Raw genomic sequence first — 22780 nt, forward strand, 5'->3', positions numbered from 1 at the left:
ATGTAGGAAATGGCCTAATGAGCTCAAAATCAACAATTGGACCAATGAAACTGAATGTCCCTTGAATAGTGGTGTTACTGTTTCTGAGCCTTAAATGGGTCTGCCCTGAAGTGGAACATTATAATCCCCGCCATCCTGGAACTGTGAAAAAATTTAATATGCGATATATGTATGATATGAATTACATACATGTAAGTTTTTTTAAAAAACCAAGCTTTTTTTTTTTTCTCTCATTCTTCTTCTTCTTCTTATTATTATTTTTTTATTTTTTTTGTCATACATTGATATGAATCAGCCATAGATTTACACGTATTCCCCATCCCAATCCCCCCTCCCACCTCCCTCTCCACCCGATTCCTCTGGGTCTTCCCAGTGCACCAGGCCCGAGCACTTGTCTCATGCATCCCACCTGGGCTGGTGATCTGTTTCACCATAGATAGTATACATGCTGTTCTTTTGAAATATCCCACCCTCACATTCTCCCACAGAGTTCAAAAGTCTGTTCTGTATTTCTGTGTCTCTTTTTCTGTTTTGCATATAGGGTTATCGTTACCATCTTTCTAAATTCCATATATATGTGTTAGTATGCTGTAATGTTCTTTATCTTTCTGGCTTACTTCACTCTGTATAATGGGCTCCAGTTTCATCCATCTCATTAGAACTGATTCAAATGAATTCTTTTTAATGGCTGAGTAATATTCCATGGTGTATATGTACCACAGCTTCCTTATCCATTCATCTGCTGATGGGCATCTAGGTTGCTTCCATGTCCTGGCTATTATAAACAGTGCTGCGATGAACATTGGGGTGCACGTGTCTCTTTCAGATCTGGTTTCCTCAGTGTGTATGCCCAGAAGTGGGATTGCTGGGTCATATGGCAGTTCTATTTCCAGTTTTTTAAGAAATCTCCACACTGTTCTCCATAGTGGCTGTACTAGTTTGCATTCCCACCAACAGTGTAAGAGGGTTCCCTTTTCTCCACACCCTCTCCAGCATTTATTGCTTGTAGACTTTTGGATAGCAGCCATTCTGACTGGCGTGTAATGGTACCTCATTGTGGTTTTGATTTGCATTTCTCTGATAATGAGTGATGTTGAGCATCTTTTCATGTGTTTGTTAGCCATCTGTATGTCTTCTTTGGAGAAATGTCTGTTTAGTTCTTTGGCCCATTTTTTGATTGGGTCATTTATTTTTCTGGAATTGAGCTGCAGGAGTTGCTTGTATATTTTTGAGATTAATCCTTTGTCTGTTTCTTCATTTGCTATTATTTTCTCCCAATCTGAGGGCTGTCTTTTCACCTTACTTATAGTTTCCTTTGTAGTGCAAAAGCTTTTAAGTTTCATTAGGTCCCATTTGTTTATTTTTGCTTTTATTTCCAATATTCTGGGAGGTGGGTCATAGAGGATCTTGCTGTGATTTATGTCAGAGAGTGTTTTGCCTATGTTCTCCTCTAGGAGTTTTATAGTTTCTGGTCTTACATTTAGATCTTTAATCCATTTTGAGTTTATTTTTGTGTATGGTGTTAGAAAGTGTTCTAGTTTCATTCTTTTACAAGTGGTTGACCAGTTTTCCCAGCACCACTTGTTAAAGAGGTTGTCTTTTTTCCATTGTATATCCTTGCCTCCTTTGTCAAGATAAGGTGTCCATAGGTTCATGGATTTATCTCTGGGCTTTCTATTCTGTTCCATTGATCTATATTTCTGTCTTTGTGCCAGTACCATACTGTCTTGATGACTGTGGCTTTGTAGTAGAGTCTGAAGTCAGGCAGGTTGATTCCTCCAGTTCCATTCTTCTTTCTCAAGATTACTTTGGCTATTCGAGGTTTTTTGTATTTCCATACAAATTGTGAAATTCTTTGGTCTAGTTCTGTGAAAAATACCGTTGGTAGCTTGATAGGGATTGCATTGAATCTATAGATTGCTTTGGGTAGAATAGCCATTTTGACAATATTGATTCTTCCAATCCATGAACACGGTATGTTTCTCCATCTGTTTGTGTCCTCTTTGATTTCTTTCATCAGTGTTTTATAGTTTTCTATGTATAGGTCCTTTGTTTCTTTAGGTAGATATACTCCTAAGTATTTTATTCTTTTTGTTGCAATGGTGAATGGTATTGTTTCCTTAATTTCTCTTTCTGTTTTTTCATTGTTAGTATATAGGAATGCAAGGGATTTCTGTGTGTTAATTTTATATCCTGCAACTTTACTATATTCATTGATTAGCTCTAGTAATTTTCTGGTAGAGTCTTTAGGGTTTTCTATGTAGAGGATCATGTCATCTGCAAACAGTGAGAGTTTTACTTCTTCTTTTCCTATCTGGATTCCTTTTACTTCTTTTTCTGCTCTGATTGCTGTGGCCAGAACTTCCAACACTATGTTGAATAGTAGTGGTGAGAGTGGGCACCCTTGTCTTGTTCCTGATTTCAGGGGAAATGCCTTCAATTTTTCACCATTGAGGGTGAAGCTTGGTGTGGGTTTGTCATATATAGCTTTTATTATGTTGAGGTATGTTCCTTCTATTCCTGCTTTTTGGAGAGTTTTAATCATAAATGAGTGTTGAATTTTGTCAAAGGCTTTCTCTGTATCTATTGAGATAATCATATGGTTTTTATCTTTCAATTTGTTAATGTGGTGTATTACATTGATTGATTTGCGGATATTAAAGAATCCTTGCATTCCTGGGATAAAGCCCACTTGGTCATGGTGTATGATTTTTTTAATATGTTGTTGGATTCTGTTTGCTAGAATTTTGTTAAGGATTTTTGCATCTGTGTTCATCAGTGATCTTTACCTAAAATGATCAGTTGTTTTTTATGGCCTAAAATTTTTAAAAAAGACAACAAAAATTGATACAACTGTATATGCATACTAAGCAGTAAATGCATAGTCATTTGTTGAATAAATTTTTTTGTATATAGTACTGTTTATATAAATTTATATTAAAAAGCAAGTCAACTTCGTTAAACATATGCTCTTTCTAATCAAAATAAGCCAGTGCTCTTAGCTCAAGAGTTATATATCACTTTGCTGTTCTTACAGTGCTTTCATGTACTTTAGAGTATTTGATGCTTACTGCAATCCCAGGAGATGGGCAGAAACAAATTTGTTAGAATCTAATGCAGATGGGGAAGCTAAGATTCAAATGGGTTAAGTAAGATGCTCAAAGTCACCTGATGAATTTCTGTCAGAACTTGTATTAAAACTAGGTCTTTTCTACTCAGAACTCTACATTTACTGTATGACTTCTGTGATAACAATCAGTAACTACAGTCACTACTTTATTTGTCAGAACACTTCCTTCCATTGTTTATCATTTTAATCTATTTCAAAGGAATATCAAGTGAGTGAATCACAGAAGGTTAAGTTTGAAAGGGATTTTAGAGAAACTATTCCACCCTCTACTGCAATAGATGTTAAAGTATATCGCTTGACATTGCTTCTATAACACTTCTAGAGTCAGAGAGCAGTTTTATTAACTTGAGAAAATATTATGTGAAAGTTCTATTTTACATGGATGAAGTACTTAGAGTTTGAGAGTAAAAATAAATGCAGAGTGTACTGTATTAGCTAGTGAATTATGGAGGAGCCTTGAAAATTATCCCACCTCACTCCAACCTCCTGAGTCAGCATTAAAAATTTAAAAAAAAAAAAAAAAACAACCAGCAAATTCAATGAGAGAGTTTTATTTTCTATGTTCTATGCAGATATGTGCCAACATTTCCGGTCCTCACCTCTGGCTGCTGTCAAAGGTCTTACTCTTTGCAAGATAATATACATTGTTTCAGAGGAAGCTATGGGCACTTTTTACAACAGTGATACAGTATTTCAGCAGTGTTTTACTACTGGTTAACAGGATTGAACTGTACTAGAAATCTTCTAGAGATACAATTAAGCCTAAGGTTTTGTTAAAGGAAGTAAGCGGTGGTGGTGGGCATTGTTATTTTATCTAAGAATAAAATGGGTGAAGATTCTCTGGTAAGGTGATGTTTGAGCACAGACCTGAGGGAAATGAAGCAGCAGGCATGAGGAAGAGCAGTACTGGCAGAGGAAAGAGAAGAGGCCGTCTCCGAGCAGACAACTTGCCTGACTTTTGTGTGTAGGCTCAGCCGAAACAGTTCCAGCGCTGTTGTCAGAACCCATCCTTTGGTCATTCGCTTGGAGCTCTATTTTACCTGCTGGTATGATTCAGGTGTGTTTTTGTTGCTCTTTTTTTATGAGTCAGTGAAGATTTCTTCCATGTCATGGCCAGTGACTGAATCCAAGCCATGCCAAATTTTTCACCTGTCTAAAACATCCCTGTTAGATCAACTCTTCTCTGCTTTATACTGGATAATCAATTTCTCAGCCTTATAGCCTTGCATGAGGGACCAAGATAGAATAATGAGCACCATCCATCTGTTTATTGGTAGCCCTTGTCTGACACCTGGATTCCCAATGTCTGTTTCCTTCCCAGAACCAACTGTTGATACGGAAGTGTTTTTTCCCCTAGCATCTCTCAACTTATGAACAATATTCTGAATACAATGGACGTAATATTAAGATGATGAAGCATCTGGGAAGTATGTCCTTGAAAAGTGGTTTGAGAAATGGAAACTCGTCTTGGAAAACAGAACTCTAAACCAATGTATACAAAATCCTTGAAAATGTTTTGAAGATCAAGGCAGTAACTCCAGAAGCATAGTTCTTTATCTAGAGAAGGCATTCCTTCATAATGTTAGCAGCACTCTGAGTGCCTAGCCAAGTTTTAGATGGATAGACAGGTGGATGGATCTACATCATTAATATATTGCAGAACTTGCAAATAACCAGACCTTTCGGATAATACAATTGTCTGCTTCTTAAGTGAGTGACTTCTTCCACCATAGAAAGGTTCATGAAGATGTTGGATGACTGTTCTAAAAAAAGAAATAATAGACATTTCTGCACTGTGTGGAAAATTGGACTAGTTATTAGCTATAAGTTCTTAGAGATCAGTGGTCCCTGCCAACACAACATGGGGCACAAAGAAAAACTTCAGTTATACATTTTTGACTTGTTACTACAGAATAACCTATTCTATCTTAACTATAACATGGTCTTTGATTTTAATTGTGGATAGAAATTTAACATCCCATGTGGCCTAAGAGAAGTTAATTACCTTTTCTGACCTTGATTTGCTTATTATAATAATTAAGGGCTTAAATAAAATAATCTCCAAAGTTGCATTTACTGCAAAATGTCATAACATGATTCTGTGAGTCAAGGAAATTCTCTGGGGAACTGGTGGTATTGTCTATTACACATGCACTTGGTGTAGCTGTTTGGGTAAATAACCTATCACCCATTATGGACAGAGGATGCGATGGTCAGATGGCATCGCTAACTCAATGGACATGAGTTTGAACAAACTCTGGGAGATAGTGAAGGACAGGGAAGCCTGGTAGGCTGCAGTTCGTGGGGTCACAAAGAATTGGGCATGACTTAGCAACTGAACACCACTATGGACAGAGGATTGACTTCCCTGGTGGCTTAGACGGTAAAGCGTCTGCCTCCAATGCTGGAGACCCGGGTTCGACCCCTGGGTCAGGAAGATCCCCTGGAGAAGGAAATGGCAACCCACTCCAGTACTCTTGCCTGGAAAATCCCATGGACAGAGGAACCTGGTAGGCTACAGTCCATGGGGTCGCAAAGAGTCTGACATGACTGAGCGACTTTTACTTACTTGGAGATTTCAGTTAGAAATGAAGACATGCCACAACATTTTTTGATCGAGAGTTTAATATGCAGAACTATTTTGAAATCTTACAAAATCTTACTATTCTACCCAGGGTAATTAACATGGAAAATTTCCTTTCTCTGTGGTATAAGAATGATAAACGCCAAATATGGATTTTTTTTTATTCCAAGTGCTGCATAAACAATATCACACCAAGCACCCTACCTACTTATGTATCTACATATGTATGTATGTATATATATATATATATATGTATGCATCTGTCTGTCTAACCTAGGAATTGATGTTATTATTTTCCCAGTTTTGCTAATGAAGAAACCGAGGTTTTCAGAAAATGAAATACCTTCTCAACCAATTAGCAGTGCTAGGTTCTGACACCAGGTTTGTCTGAGTCCAAAGCCAAGGTTCTTAATCTCTAAAATATTTCTGGATAGTTTAAATGGAGAAAATTTTGTAAGTACGGTATTTCAAATTTAGTCCCATCCTCTTGCATATAAGGGCTTCCCTAGTAGCTCAGCTGATAGAATTCACCTGCAATGCAGGAGACCCTGGTTCAGTTCCTGGATCTGGAAGACCCCCTAGGGAAGGGATAGGCTACCCACTCTAAAACTCTTAGGCTTCACTGGTTGTTCAACTGGTAAAGAATCCACTTGAATGCAGGAGACCTGGGTTCAATCCCTGGGTTGGGAAGATGCCCTGGAGAAGGGAAAGGCTTCCCACGCCAGTATTCTGGCCTGAAGAATTCCATGGACTATAAAGTCCATGGGGTCACAAAGAGTTAGACATGACTGAGCACCTTTCACTTTCACTTTTCTTTCATATAAAGATAAATTGACCCCCCCCCCTTTTTTTTTTTTTTTTACCAAATTCACTCTGTGTCTTCCAATTTTGGTTGATATTGACTTTATAAAAATTATTTCTATTATCTTTTTTAAAGTTTCTCTTCAATTTCAAGAAATTTCTTTGTAGTTTTTTTCTTTATTGCACTTTTTTCACATTTGCCTTTCCACACTACTTCATTTATAATATACATCTGTGATGTTCTTTTACTTTGTATAATTTTAAGTTTCCAATTCCAAATAACAAGTAAAGCAGAGCTAAATTATAAGCTGTGTGGGTTTCTATCACTGTGTGAAAGGCATGTCATTTCTGTATTTTTACCTTTCAAGCAACACAGATTGAACTATTCCTAATCAAAAGACTTCCTGTTCTTTCATATCTATTTTTGCATCTTTTCTGACACACTCTTGACATTCTTTTCCTAATGCCATTAACCTTGACTCTGTTCTCTACCTGTTGCATAAGAACTTAGATATTCATGGCCAGCTAGAACATTCTTAGTATGAAATATCAGAATGAAGATAATAAAAAAATTATAAAAGGTAATTTTTGCCATAATGTAATATCGAGAATACAAATGGTTATTTCATTACTCAACAAATCTGAAATCATAATGGTAACAATGTCAAAATAGCACCAAAAAAAAAAAAAATGGTAAAATAAGAGAGAAAAAAAAATACTAAATTTAATCTAACTTTGAAAGCTTTAAATCTCCTAAGGACTCAATATTTTGCCTACAAGTCCTTACAAACTTTGATGAAGATGAACTATTCTTCATAAAACAGTGATTTTATAGCATTTTGTTTGTAGTGTACATTGTGGTAATCTCCCCTCCAATCCTCCTACCTCGTTCCCTTTTATTGCTGCCAGTAACCACAGCTCCACAGAGGTGATCCATCACTGTTGAACCCAATTAGAGTAATCCTATTTTTCTTGCATAGTGGACCCCATGGCAAAACGACTGGATCAACAATGAACATGTGACACCATTAAGCCCAGTGAGATCTGAGGAGAAGGTATAACTGAGGAATTCCGGAGGAGCCACTTCTTGTCCTTCTTAGAAAGAGAGAACGTTTTCAGAAGCCAAATATTTCTATTTTTGGAGGATGTGGAAGTGAACACTAGAATCGCCGTAGCCATCTGCCCCCTGAGAGAAAGCCAGCCTCAGGATAAGTTATTCTCACATAAAGAAAATAGAAACATACCAAGTCTAGAGCGTGTCCTGAAATGCATTTTCCACTTATGTGAGCCAATCAAGCCTATTTCTTGTTAAGTCAGTTTGGATTGTGGTTTCTATTAATTAAAACACACATAAGGTGGCTCAGACAGTTAACAATCTGTCTGCAACACGGGAGACCTGGGTTTGATCCCTAGGTCAGGAAGATCCCCTGGGGAAAGAAGTGGCAACCCACTCCAGTATTCTTGCTTGGAGAATTCCACGGACAGAGAAGCCTGGCGGGCTATGGTCCATGGGGTCACACATAGTCTGATACAACTGAGTGCCTAACACTTTCACTTTTTCAGTGGGCCCTAATTGATATGTCGGCCCTTTTGTTTCTTAATTTACGTATTTTTTCAATAATATAGAAATATATACAGGTATTATTATAGTCAAATTGTGAAATCAAATAATTTAGATCATATCTCAATATTAGATGCTTTAGAAAAAACTAATCTACAGGGTTGTTTTAGGAAAGGAGTAATATTGAACTTTGAGAGCCAAAGAAACCCTGAAAGATTATGTGTAAAATCTTTGAAATATATAAAGCATACTAGTAATAAAAGATAACCATTTCTTCTAAATTCTAATATAGCAGAAAAGTGTTATTAAGTCCTTGACTCACTTGTATTATTTTTCTTTATTGTTAACCCAAGCTCTCCTCATTAAGCTCCCAGTGACTTGATATGTAAAACTCTCCAACGGCATTATCTGTCTGATGCATGAAGTCAAACCTTGCTGTGTGACTCTCAAGACCTTTCATAATCTGAGTTCTTTCTGCTCTCCTCCTCTACCTACATGTGTCAGCACAGTCCCACCTGCACCTGCAGCTCCAGACCCTTCACAGTTTTGCTGCTCCTCTCCTCCCCTTCTCCATTTATTCCATCTTAGTTTTTGCTTCTGTGCTTTTTGGTCAAGCCCTCCTCTCCCCAGTCCAAGAGCAATACTCTTCTCTGTACATAAACTCTACCACAGGACTTGGTTCTTTGGCTCTGATTATACGTCACTGTGCATTCACCTCTAAAGCTTCAGTTTTCTCTGTGATTAGGTTTTCAGATCCTTGAGAGCAAGGAATGAGACTGATCTCTCTTGTAATTCACTAGAGCTTCAACTACTGTGTAGTTGAATAGATATTAAATGAGTGGGTATTTGATCAATTGACCTTGTGCTTGTGATTTGTCTTACAGATTATTGCACGGATCTAGAAAAAGATTTTAAATATCTGGATTGCCTTAGAATTGCCAGATATAGCAAATAAATATACAGGATGGCCAGTTAAATTTTACTTTCAAATAAATAACAAACTATTTAGTTTTAGCATAAGTATATACAATGCAATATTTGGGGCATAATTATACTAAAAAATGACTTGCTTAGTAGTTTAAAATTTAAATTTTACTGAATGTCCTTTATTTCATCTGGAAATTCTAAATGGACCAGACCTAAAAAAAACCCCAAAACTTTGTGTTTAATTTCTTAAATTAGAGCTAAATATCACATTTATGAATTGTTTAACCTTATATAGATCTGCCAATCAAGTTCTAAAGCACATGAAGTTCTCTGCATCATTTCATCTAGCAGTGGCAACACATAACTGAGTGTTCATTATGTAAAAGTCACCATGCGTCCTCCTCTACAGGGAAGCCAAAATGAATAAGATGCTTCCTCTGCCCTCAAGTAATTTATAGCCTGGTGGAAGATACAGCTCATTTTAGTCCTATCCCTACTTATGTGCAATGTGGATGTTAATCCATATGGCCAAAATTCTTTTAGGCCTGATCCAGGCCTCCTGGGCAAAGATTCAAGATGACACTATACATTTAGGTTATCAAAAATGAAGAATATTTTCTTTGAAGTATATATTAAATATCTCCTATCTCTGAAGAATTATATAAACACCATAATCCATCATCCCAAATGAAGATAATTTTCAAAAATTCTTTTAATCAGAACACTTTATTCTGCTTTTGATAATTAAGTTAGCTTTTATGATGCAGGGCTTCTCTGGTAGCTCAGTTGGTAAAGAATCTGCCTGCAATGCAGGACCCTGGTTTGATTCCTGGGTCAGGAAGATCAGCTGGAGAAGCGATAGGCTACCCACTCCAGTATTCTTTGGCTTCCCTTGTGGCTCAGCTGATAAAGAATCTGCCTGCAATGTGGGAGACCTGGGTATGTATGGACATGTATTCAGTCCATGGGGTTGCAAAGAGTCAGAAATGACTGAGCAACTTTCACTTTGTGATGGAGGATTTTTTTTTTTCTGGTTCTTAGATATTTAATATGTATTTAATATGCATTTTTTAGCATAAGCAGTAGAAATGTATTGCATGACAGTTTTTCCCTCTGAGCCATCACGTAAGTTCTTCACAGGTAGATGCCATGCCAACTACTTAATCCGAGTCATTTATTTAGTTGAACAATAGGATCCAATGATTTAGATTTTATCTTTCTGCTGTGTGACCTTGTCTGCTTTAGCTAATGTCTCCAATCTTTTCTGGTCATAGGCAGTGTGTGTTTATGTGCGTGCAAAATTTGATATTAGTTAAAATTTTTTAGTTACATGATATTTATAAGTTGTATGCCATATAAACTCAGTGATATTTGTTATAATCAAAGATTTCAAATTCTAGAAACAACAGCATGTTTTCCATAACAGTATTCTTGATTTTTTGTGTGCTTGTGTACATATAAAAGCATTTCTTAGGCTTAACATATAATTCAAGGCTTTAAAACAATGTTACCTTAACATACAACATACAAATTTTCAGTTCTGGAATAGAGAGTACCATATTTTCCCTTTCTTTTGTAAATATAAGCTATTGATCTTACTCATCATCTGTATTTTCTTGAAGAGATCTTAAATTAAAATAAAAATGCATATCCCATAAAGTAATGATTTCCATGGCTATTAATATATCACAAGAAGTTGCAAATGGAGTGGCATTAAAAGGTGATGAAACTATTGGGAAAAGTTATGCTAACTTGAATGATTTGTCAGTCACTTAGATAGAAGGCTATAGTTAGCATTATCATTATGCCAATTCTTTGGAGCTATGAAATACTCATTTAAAGTATGTGTTTTAGGTTGTCAAAATTACCTTTGGTAGCTCTTCAATTTGATTGGCATCTAGGTAAAGCTCCTCCAATGTCCGTTCAAAGTTAAAAACCTCCTTTGGCACCTGCTGAAGGCTGCAGTGGGAGTAATCCAAAACTGAGATGATTTCTTCTTCACCTCGGAAACATCGGCACGGCACCAGACGGCCAATGATTTTCCGCTTGGTGGTCATCTCCAGGCACTGCACTAGAGAAAAACAGAAAAAAAAAACCCAACTGCTTAACCACCAGCCTTGGAAGGCTTTCTTAAAATATTTAAAGCTTAGAAATTTAATTATGATATATATTTTATAATTATATAATGCTTTAAAAAGTTTACGTAAGACATGCATATGCATTATATCATTTAATCCATAAACAGCTCTCAAAGGTATGTGAGACAGGTTTTTATTACCATTTAACAAATAAAGAAATGGATTCAGAAAGGGGCAGAGAGTTCCCATTGTCACACAGGTTTGGAATGGCAGAACTGGACCAGAACACAATTCTGACTTAGTGCAAGGCTTACACTCACATTTGAAACACGGATCTACAATATAGATTTTTAAAATTGTATACTAATTGCAGTACAGGATAGAAACCTCTAGATTTGTTGGAAAAATATATTTCCTTCATTTCTCCAAAATATTAATAGTCAAGTTTTACCCATAAGGTTTATGATATTCTCTTTTTGATTCAAATTTATTCCACTAATCAATAATTATCTATTGAATAGTTAATGTGCTCTAGACATTCAACTATGTACTGGGGAGAGAGACATAAACTGAACAAACTCTCTGCTGGAGCTACGGCTGTATTGGTTATTCACTTCAGAATAAGAATCCGTACTTACGAATCCTTTTATTTTAATGGGAGAAAACAATCATGGCATGTCATGTCCTGACATGTCTTTTGCTAGATTAGCACCAACCAAATGCTATGAAAACTTGCACGAATCAGTATCACGGCATCTACCACAGTTCATTAAAGTTACTGTTTCTCATGTCATTTTTTCCCTAGACTCTAAGCCTCTTGAGGGTAGAAACTATTTTGTTCATTTTTACATTTGTCTTGGTGTTTGACATACAGTAGACAAACAATAACCAATGTAAACAAAAAAATCAATTCATGAATGAACAGATGGATACATTTGAGAGTCTGTCCCCAACCACCATCAGATACTGGTAGTTAGCTTGAAAATCTTCTCATTCTAACTAAAAGGTCACTATCTCTGGAATGTCTCAAGATAAACGAATAGCATCTTCCCTGGAGCTACCAGGCACTAATCTCATCGCTTCCTAATTACGTGTACTATTTCCCCATGTACTAGGTGGGTTCTTGAAGGAGAGGACCTTGTCTTTTTCATCTTTGAATTCATAGTAATAGTATAGTTTGCCATCTGCAGAAACAGTATTGAATGAGCATCAATTTGAAACTTGCATTTTATTCACTGATTTGTTTTTACTTATCACCATAAACCTATTGCAGAAAAAGAAAGTAGCAATAGTTGACAAAAAACAATGCAGTATTTTGTTTTGAAATGGCTTAGATTAAATCAAATTTGGAGGCAAATGAATACAATATGCTTAAGAGATGGTGAAAGTTCAGCCCAAAGCCACCTTTATTCTTCCCTTAACTTATGAAATTTATAAAATTATATTTTGGGACAGGTTCATGAGTCAGCTCTTACATATGGTTATTTGTACATGGCAATTTGTAGAAGGTTTATCTAAAAACATTAAAAAGATGACCTTTCTTCTCCATAGTTCCTAGCTCTCAAAATCCTACATTTCTTATTTCTGGGAGCTTGAATCACAAGGTTTTGGAATTATTATTTTACCTGACCTGAATTGAAAGCCCTGATTACAGGCTGATCTCTACATAGGATCTAGCACATATTAATAGCCAGTAAATGCATCTAATGTCTCACATATACCAAACATTTGCTAGGTGCCTAGTATATGTCAGATGCCTAGTATATGTCAGATATACTAGGCACCTAGCAAATGTTTGTTGAGGTTATTGTAGTTGTAAAAGGTAAGTGATGATGGCTCAGACTATGAGAGTAGCAGTAAGAATAGGAAGAAGTGATGGACTGGCAAGGTATTTAAGAAGCAGAATCCCTAGCGTGCGTGATGGATTAAATGAGAGGTGGAAAGGGTACTGTAGGGAGAAGTCTTGAAAAATTCCCAAGTTTTTAATTTAAGTCTTTAGTAACCACATGACTACTCAGCTGTGATGCCATAAAGCAGACTCAAGGCATTTATCCTGTCTCTCTATGATTCACAGCTGATGAATCAATTGTTCATACATTGTTTTTACCCAGTACCCTACACTCACCCTTTTGTGCCAAACCATGTGGCTATTTCTTGATACCCATCTGTTGCTTCAACTGCAGTTTTTTATTATGAAGAGAAAAAAGAGAATATCCAAGCCTGTACCTGAACCATTTGGTCAGTGTTCACCATCTAGGAAGGTTTTTGCAATTTAATGCACTTTTAGTACTGCTTTCCCTTTCATTGAAAGCATTATTCCTCTGATAATCTCACTGCCTGCCAGTAACCTCTTCCTTTAATTCAGTTCAGTTCAGTCACTCAGTCATGTTCGACTCTTTGTGACCTCACAGACTGCAGCACACCAGGCTTCCCTGTCCATCACCAACTCCTGGAACTTGCTCAAACTCACATCCATTGTGTCGGTGATGCCATCCAACCATCTCATCCTCTGTCGTCCCCTTCTCCTCTTGCCTTCAATCTTGCCCAGCATCAGAGTCTTTTCTAAAGAGTTCCTTCTTCACAACAGGTGGCCAAAGTATTGGAGCTTCAGCTTCAGCATCAGTCATACCAACAAATATTCTGTACTGATATCTTTAAGGATTGACTAGTTTGATCTCTTTGCTGTCAAAGGGACTCTCAAACGTCTTCTCCAACACCACAGTTCAAAAGCATCAATTCTTCAGTGCTCAGATTTCATTATGGTCCAACTCTCACATCCATACATGACTAGTGGAAAAACCATAGCTTTGACTTGATGGATATCTGTAGGCAAAGTAATGTCTCTGCTTTTTAATATGCTGCCTAGGTTTGTCATAGCTTTTCTTCCAAGGAACAAGTGTCTTTTTTAATTTTGTGGCTGCATTCACCATCTGCAGTGACTTTGGAGCCCAAGAAAATAAAGTCTATCACTCTTTCCACTGTTTCCCCATCTATTTGCCATGAAGTGAGGGGACTGGATGCCATGATCTTCATTTTATAAATGCTGAGTTTGAAGCCAGGCAATTTTCAGTCTTCTCTTTCACTTTTATCAGGAGGCTCTTTAGTTTTTCTTTGATTTCTGCCATAAGGGTAGTGTCATCTACATATCTGAGGTTATTGATATTTCTCCTAGCAATCTTGACTCCAGCTTGAGCTTCATCCAGTCCAGCATTTCACATGATGTACTCTGCATATAAGTTAAATAAGCAGGGTGATAGTAAATAGCCTTGACATACTCCTTTCCCAATTTGGAACCAGTCCATTGCTCCACGTCCAGTTCTGACTATTGCGCTTCCTGACCTGCATACGGGTTTCACAGGAGGCAGGGAAGGTGGTCTGGCATTCCCACCACTTTAAGAATTTTCCACAGTTTATTGTGATCCACACATTCAAAGGCTTTAACATAGTCAAGAAGCAGAAGTAGATGTTTATCTGGAATTCTCTTGCTTTTTCTATGATCCAACGGATGTTGCAATTTGATCTCTGGTTCCTCTGCCTTTTCTAAATCCAGCTTGAACATCTGAAGTTCTCATACTATGGAAGCCTAGCTTGGAGAATTTTGAGCAGTACTTTGCTAGCATGTGAGATGAGTGCAATTGTGCAGTAGTTTGAGCATTCTTTGGCATTGCCTTTCTTTGGCAATGAGAACTGACCTTTTCCGTTCTGTGACCACTGCTGAGTTATCCAAATTTGCTGGCATATTGAGTACAGCACTTTAACAGCATCATCTTTTAGGATTTGAAATAGCTCAGCTAGAACTTTATCACCTCCACTAGCTTTTTGGTAGTGATGCTTCCTAAGACCCACTTGACTTTGCACTCCAGGATGTCTGGATCTAGGTGAGTGATCACACTATCGTGGTTATCTGAGTCATTAAGATCTTTGTGTAGCTTTTCTGTGTATTCTTGGTACCTCTTCGAGATATCTTCTGCTTCTGTTAGGTCCATGCTGTTTCTGTCCTTTATTGTACCCATCTTTGCCTGAAATGTTCCCTTGGCATCTCTAATTTTCTTGAAGAGATCTCTAGTCTTTCCCATTCTATTATTTTCCTCTATTTCCTTTGCATTGATCACTTAGGAAGACTTTCTTATCTCTCCTTGCTATTCTTGGGAAATCTGTGTTCAGATGGATATATCTTTCCTTTTCTCCTTTGCTTTCCTTCTCTTCTTTTCTCAGCTATTTGAAAGGCCTCTTCACACAACCATTTGACTTTCTTTTTCTTGGGTAAGGTTCTGTTCTTTCTCATTTCAGTTCACTACCTCTAGAACCCATTGATGACTTGGTTTCTAATTTATGGATTATCTATCCATTGTAATTCCTTCCATTCCTGATTCATACTCCGTAGACATAATAGCTTTCAACTTTTTCCACCCTAAGTTTCTTTTTTTTTTTTTTTCTCAGAGACCCACTTTATTCAGTTCTGTACATATGGGGACATCGGCCCAAGCCCAACCCACCTTAGCATGTATCACTCTGTGGAGAATAAAGCACCCTATGTACACAGCCAAAAGCTGCACTGCCTGTGCCCTTGGAACCTGGGTCTGGCCCTCCCCAGCCCCTCACCCCTCAAAGGTACCTTAAAGGGACAAATGAGGACCTGCCCAGCATCAACACAAACAAGGAAATAAATAGGTGTTGGGGGGAGCCATGCTTGGAGCACTGCTCCCTGCTTCCTTCTTCTTAGCTTTGGGGACCAACAGCACAGGAAAGCAGTCAGCCCCGGGGTGGTCCCTTCCATGTCAGTGATCCCAGGGTTGCTGCTCATCAGAGAGGTGTCTGTTCATCCCCTTCTCTCGGTCCCTTTGGGCCCTCTATTCATCAGCTGTGGTCCAGAGCCTATGCTTTTCTCCTTTTGCCCTCCCACGCTGTCTCGGTCAGGCAGGGGGTAAGAGGAAATAATGCAGCCCCATCAGCCTGCACGCCTCTGGGGCTGGGGGCCTATTTGGGCTGTTGGGGGTTGGCTCCCCTCTGGCTAATTCATTCCAGGGGCCAGTGGGGCTTGACATAACTTTGGTGAGAATCGTCTCCTGCTGCCCCCTACAGGCCTGACGGGGAGGGAGACGACGAGGGGGCACCTGGGCCTGAGGGGAAGAGGAGCACATTATTCCCATGTGTATTTCTCAGAGCAGCCTCAGGTAGCTGTGGGGTGAGGAGCAGGAGGGGGCCAGGCATCCCCATGTCATCTGAGCGCCAAGCACCGCCGTGCCCAGCCTGTCTGTACTAGGCGCAGGGAGGCATGAACACCTTTGGGGGAGAAGAGGGGCCACTCGGTGCCCCTGCTTCCAGGGCCGCGTCCCACCCCCTTCCCACAGCAGAGAGGCCCTGCCTCGCCCCAAGTCAGCCAGTGGGGAGCAGAGGGTGGAGGAGGGCTGGGGCAGCGTCCCAGGGCCGAGTGGGCCATGGCCCTGCGGCGGGAGGCGAGGAGGTCACACCCTAAGTTTCTAAGAAACTTAATTGTAATGCTACTCCACGATTTTTCCCTTACAGATTTTTGCTATATAACATGGTGGTTTACCTTTTCTAACAAATTCTCATACACTTATAACCAACCAAAATATATATAGCAATTTTGTTTTAAATTAATAATACTTATTTTACTATAGCTATAAATATCACTATAATTCAATTACATTTGATTTCTTCTGCATCTTATTTCTTTAAAAATTGCTTTATGTTTTTATTTGTTTTTTTTTTTTTTATTATGTATCTTTCACTCATTCAAGTTGCTGACTATCTCCTCTTCTCTTAGTATAGTTAGAAACATGTATTCTGTCATTTACCCCCAGGATAATCCTTCAGGAGCACTCTACCTTCCTGCTTCTGTCTGGAGTGGTTCCTTTTCTAGATCTTATACACACACACACACACACACACACACACACATAAGTGTGTGTCTGTGTATGTGTGTGCATGTGCGTGTGTGTCTGTGTCTCTGCTTGTGTGCGTTTGATCCTGGAATATCTCATCATTGTCATTCTGTAAATTTTACATTTCTTTCTTCTGTTTTATTCCTATTTCCTGGACCCCATGTCTTTCTCTTTCTAGACTTATTGAACTATAACATCCAACAATGAAATATAACATCCAGTAACTCATTGAGAGAGAATATATAACAGGAACATATTTTAGGCTTCTGCGTATATGATCATGGTTTCATTTCACCTACAAATACATTTAAAGTTTGGTCAGATATATACCTCTAGGTCAGAAGTAATTTTCTTTACTGTAAAAGCAGTGCTAAGGGGAAGGTTCATAGCATTACAGGCTTACATCAAGAAACAAGAAAAAAGCCAAATAAATAACCTAACTCTACACCTAAAGCAATTAGAGAAGGAAGAAATGAAGAACCCCAGGGTTAGCAGAAGGAAAGAAATCTTAAAAATCAGGGCAGAAATAAATGCAATAGAAACTAAAGAGACCATAGCAAAAATCAACAAAGCTAAAAGCTGGTTTTTTGAAAAAATATACAAATTTGAAGTAATTTTTAATAGATTATTTTCTAGCTTTCAAGGTTGTTGTCAGGAAATCTAGCTCCATTACTATTCAAATTCCTGTTTTACGCCCACTTTCCCCTCTGCCAGAACATTTTAGAACTTTTATCTTATTCTTAGTCTTTTGAAATCTAATGATGATGTGCTTTGGTATGTTTTTAATCATTTCCTGGGTACTCAACGGGCCCTTTCACTTATCCTTCACTTGTTAAATTTTCTAATTTTTTTTAATTGAGAATTTCCTCCTCTTCATTGTTTTTATTTTCTTTTTATGCCATCCTGATTAGTTGGACCTACTTCTTAGAATTACCTTGTAATGCAATTCTTTTTTCTTTTGTAATTTTCATGCCTTTGTCTTTTTATTTTATTTTCTGAGAGACTGTCTCAACTTCATCTTCTAAACCCATCTCCTGCATTATCTTTTATCAGGTAACATATTCATACTGTCCAAAAATTATTTGTTCATTGCTAAATCATGCTCTTTTTTCACAGTATCATGATTCTATTTCAGGGTGCCATATACTTTCATTTCTTTCAGAAGATATCATTGTTAAGTTGCTAAGTCAAGTCTGAATCTTTGAAACCCTATGGACTGCAGAATACCAGGCTTCTCTGTCCTTCATTATCTCCGGGAGTTTGCTCAAATTCATGTTCACTGAGTTGGTGATGCTATCTAATCACCTCATCCTCTGTCACTCCCTTCTCCTCCTGTCTTCAGTCATTCCCAGCATCGGGGCTTTTCCAATGATTTGGCTTTGCATAAGGTACTTTGCATAAGTATTGGAGCTTCAGCTTCAGCATCAGTCCTTCCCATGAATATTCAGGGTTGATTTCCTTCAGGATTGATTGGCTTGATCTCCTTGCAGTTGAAGGGATGCTCAAGAGTCTTCTCCAGCACTCTAATTTGATAGACTTTTTTGTGTGTGTGCCTTTTCCCCCTTGCTCCTTGCATTTATTCTGAGTTCTATTTTCTGTTTGTTTCTTTTGGTCTTTATCTTTCATGATAGAGGTTTTTCACAAGTATCTGGTGATCCCTGGCTGTCCTTCAATTTTGAAGAGTGACTCCCTACAGAGCTAATTGGAAGCTTTGTATGCATAACAGGTTTCACTGCAGGATTCCAGGTTTCACTGGCAGTAAGTCAAAAAATGTTCTGGTCTTCAGCCGGGGGCATAACTAAGAAGTTTGGTAAATAAGGATCTAAGTCAGTTTTTCTATTTTCACTACTAAGTTTCTCCAGTTCTTTGTCTGGTACTTGTCTCCAAGACTCTCAAGGAAGGCTACGAAGCAAATTAATTTTTGTATCCCTTTGTGGGTATATTATAATGTAGCTGACAATGTACTTTTTATGCATATAAATATAAGCTACATTGTTTTTCCCTGTCTTCTTAAAATTTGTTGAAATCTCTTATTTCCTGATGCCTTTTCTTCAATTTTCTCTCTCCTTGTGATCATATGCATTTAAAATTTTCTTTTAGTTTGGTGGAATATTGGTTGTAAGTTCAGCTCAATAAGGTAGGTGGGAGATTAACTTTCATGTTTAAAAGAAAGTTTTCCTTTCTTTAATCCCTTTCATACTTTTAATCCCTTCTTATCTGACCTATTAGGAGCATTGGTCTAGAACCACATTTTTCTTTCACAAACACTCTCTTTCTTTCGCTCCCCTGACTTTACACTCTTCTGACATTTATCCTTCTGCTTCGGTTCCTCAATTTCAGTCTTTTAAGAAGATCCATCTTCTCTTCCAAACACTGACATTTAAAATATTAGCGTTATTCCCCGGCTAGTCTTGTTGCCCTTTTAATTGTATGCTCTCTCTCTTTCAGTCTTTACAATCTCACTCACCTTTCCCCAACTCTTTTCGTTTAACTTTGATGAGTGGTGGCTATGAAGTTTTTAAAATTTCTACTCAGATTTATTTCCCTCATCATTTCCACTTTGTGTTTTATGAGCATCTCAAACATAACAATGTTTAAAATTGAAGTGATGCTTTTCAAAGGTATGGAGTCCATCATCACGGTCAAGAATTTAGACACTGAAGCCAATTCCTTGGCTGTATGACTCTCAGCACATATTTAACCTCTATCTGTTTAATCATCTCTAAGATCAGAGTACATACCAAGCTTGTAGAATTGCATCATCTGGTTTCAAGTATTCACTAAATGTTCTGCCCAAACCTCCTCTTCCTGTGTTCTCAGACAACAGCCACACAGTTCACCTAGTTTCTCAAGACAAAAAGCTTAGCAATATTCTTGACTCCTCTCATTCTCTCACTTTCCATATCCAACAATCACCAAGTCCTAATCCTTCAACAGCCGAAACTTATCTTGATTCAGGAATATTTTTCTTCAACTCCCCAGCAATGTTGTTCATTTATTATCTCCTGGTGATGTACCTGTCTCTTTCACTCTATTTTTCTCCCACCACTGTGAAGCTGGGGTGACCTTTTAAAAACACAAATATTATGTCACCTTTTTACTTCAAATACTTCAATGTCTCCTCTCTGCCTTCCAGACAAAGTCAGAAGTTTTTTCCTGTGGCTCGCAAGTATGACACTGTCCTCTGGACAGACCGCTGCCCTCCACGCTCAGACCCAGGGCTCTGTTCTGCCTGGCTAGGCGCCACTCTTGTCCTCGTTTTCAGGGCTCTTTGGAATCATGGCTTCTTGTGCCACGATCAGGACTACCTGATCTTTTTTTCTATAAAGGTCTTCATAAATAGCTCTGCTTTTGCACAGGGCACATTTCCTTGCTCTTTTCTAAAAATTTAGTTTAGAAGGGAAAATAGCCTCTCTTTATTCAATATGTTCCAACTGTGTCCTCTTCCCTATATGTTCCAATTGTATGCTGCAATACCCTTTGATCACATTTCGATTACTTATTCAAATGAATCTTGTTCACTAGATTGACACCTCTGTAAGGAAAGGGACCATGTCTAGCCTTTCAACAACACATATTTCTAGTAACTTTAGTATTGAATATCCGGTTCAGAGTAGGTACTTTAAAAATATTAACTGTATTAGTGAATGAATATGAGAGCTAAAGATGATTATAATGACTTTTATTTATATAGCTTTGGAAATTTTCAAAACAATTTATAATCTATTATCTTGTTTTATCAAGACAAATAGACATCCATATATTATTGTATTTCAAACAATAATTAAGGTTTAGTGAGTTTGTGACATGCATAAGGTCACACACAGAGTAATTAGTAGACTGAGATTAGATCTCATTTTTCCTGACCCCAAAGCCACCAGTTTTTCCCCAATTAACAGACAATGCATTGCATTTACAGTGATATTTAGAAAGCAATATTTGAGAATTTATCAAACATGAATTTATCAGTAGTTTTACCACACACATTTGATGGTTATTTACACACAGAATACTTCATAGTTACAAATAGAATGAAGGGGTAACAGTGAGGGAAATAACATTGCTCTCTTATCTGATGATAAAGACTTTTAAGTTTTTTTGAATGTCTAAAGTATGGAAATATCATACGGTAGGATGAAAAAAGTGTTTCAGGAATGGAGTAGGTCATAACACACAAGAAAGCACATAAATGTTACACACATGATATACAGAAACATCATCGCTTTTCTCCTGAAACACGACCATTGCCTGGTATACTATAGAAGTATACAGCTTCACATCTAGTATATGAACTTTGACCCAGAAGCAACCTGATTTCCTGTTTTACTATATACCCTTAGCAAATATCCCAAAGAGGGAATTTTAGATTTTCAGGTTTTCAAAGGGACTTAAAAAGGCAAGAGAAAAATATTCATCTCTTCCTGTTAGCATCCTTCCAATAAATTCCATAAATCAAAGTTGAGAGTATTATTTTTTGGATTCTTACTGCATAGATTCTCTTCTCTCTTGAACCTTATTTTTTAAAATCTAAATTGAAGAGCTAAAGGGAATTTTTCTACAACCAAAGCATACAGCCAACAGTCTCCCTATCAACATTCTCTGAATCAAATACATTTAAATAGCAGTGCTCATTAACACAGCCTAAACTAGCTGAACAAGCAGAAAGACTCATCTTGATATATTCCTCAAATCCTTCTCTATTCATAATTTAAACCAAAGAGAATTTCAACCACTTGAGAATTATGCCTGCAGAGGTTGACTCAAGCAATAAGAATATGTGTATCAAAACATCTGATTTTCAGTACCTTTGCGTTCTCTAGGATTTGTAGACCCATTATACCAATTTTATCCTTGCCTAATATTTCATCCCTGGAAAGTTAAAAGGACAATGGCAAGTTCAATCTTTCCAAGATTTCTTGTGATAAATACTCTGGCTGTCCTCATTAGTTGGCACGGTCTTACATTTTCCAAATGACAAATGTTTCTAATTTATTCACTGAGAAACCCTTTGCCACAGGAATATGGAAACCTGCCAACCTCTTTCCGTGTCCTACTTCAAGAAACATCTTTAAAACCATTACTTCGCCTGAAGTAGTCTCTGAAACTCCCTCATCAAGACAGCACACATGGTGATTCTCAGACTCCAAGTGGAGCATCTGAGGCTTGTTTGTTTTTTGATTGTTCACATACTCACATTTCAAAAATACTCAGATGGCATGGGTTTGTTTTCATCCTATCATTACAATATCTGAAAGCCTGCAAGTGTTATTCACAATTCAATTTGCTATCCTTACAAGGAAACCAGTTTGTCTTCAAGACCAAAGGACTGTTATTAGGATAAACATATTATGGTCTTTAATGCTGATATTACCACATTAGCAATCAAAACAAGAAATCAAAAAGGAAAGGATGATGCCTGGTACCAAGAAAAGGCTTTTTAAATACTTCTAATTCAGCTTTTAGGCAAGTGACTTGTTTTAAGACTAGCAGTGCTTCCATTCTCTTTCCTTACATATTTCCCAGGAATTTTCATCCACTGACCAGAAGGTCTCTCTCTACAAAAGATTCTTAATATATACCATCATCTCTGGTTTAGTTTCTAACTGCTTAATGAGTCACCTATCTTTAAATACAATTCAACTGTTCTAAAGCAGAACTTAAAAATATTTGCTAAGCTCCTACTCTGTACCAGACATTGTGCTTTCCTTCTTGATTTCTTGCTTTGGTTAGTTGTGTTTTAATTCTCTTAATGCTGTTCCTTGGAGTCATCTTTTACTTCTCCTTTCTTTCCTT

At 37.5% G+C, this 22780-nt stretch overlaps 1 protein-coding gene across 3 annotated transcripts in view; it reads right to left on the reverse strand.

Annotated features, from left to right (window-relative positions):
• The window catches only part of LRRC7 (leucine rich repeat containing 7), a 577609-nt gene that overhangs the window by 358775 nt on the left and 196054 nt on the right, over window positions 1-22780 (reverse strand). For all 3 annotated transcript variants that reach the window (XM_043460998.1, XM_043460997.1, XM_043460999.1), the window contains exon 3: window positions 10872-11074. In XM_043460998.1, the coding sequence (XP_043316933.1) occupies window positions 10872-11074 (203 nt within the window). The remainder of the gene's footprint in view (window positions 1-10871; window positions 11075-22780) is intronic.

The sequence above is a fragment of the Cervus canadensis genome, chromosome 2, assembly GCF_019320065.1.
Source record: "Cervus canadensis isolate Bull #8, Minnesota chromosome 2, ASM1932006v1, whole genome shotgun sequence".
NCBI classification, from domain to species: domain Eukaryota; kingdom Metazoa; phylum Chordata; class Mammalia; order Artiodactyla; family Cervidae; genus Cervus; species Cervus canadensis.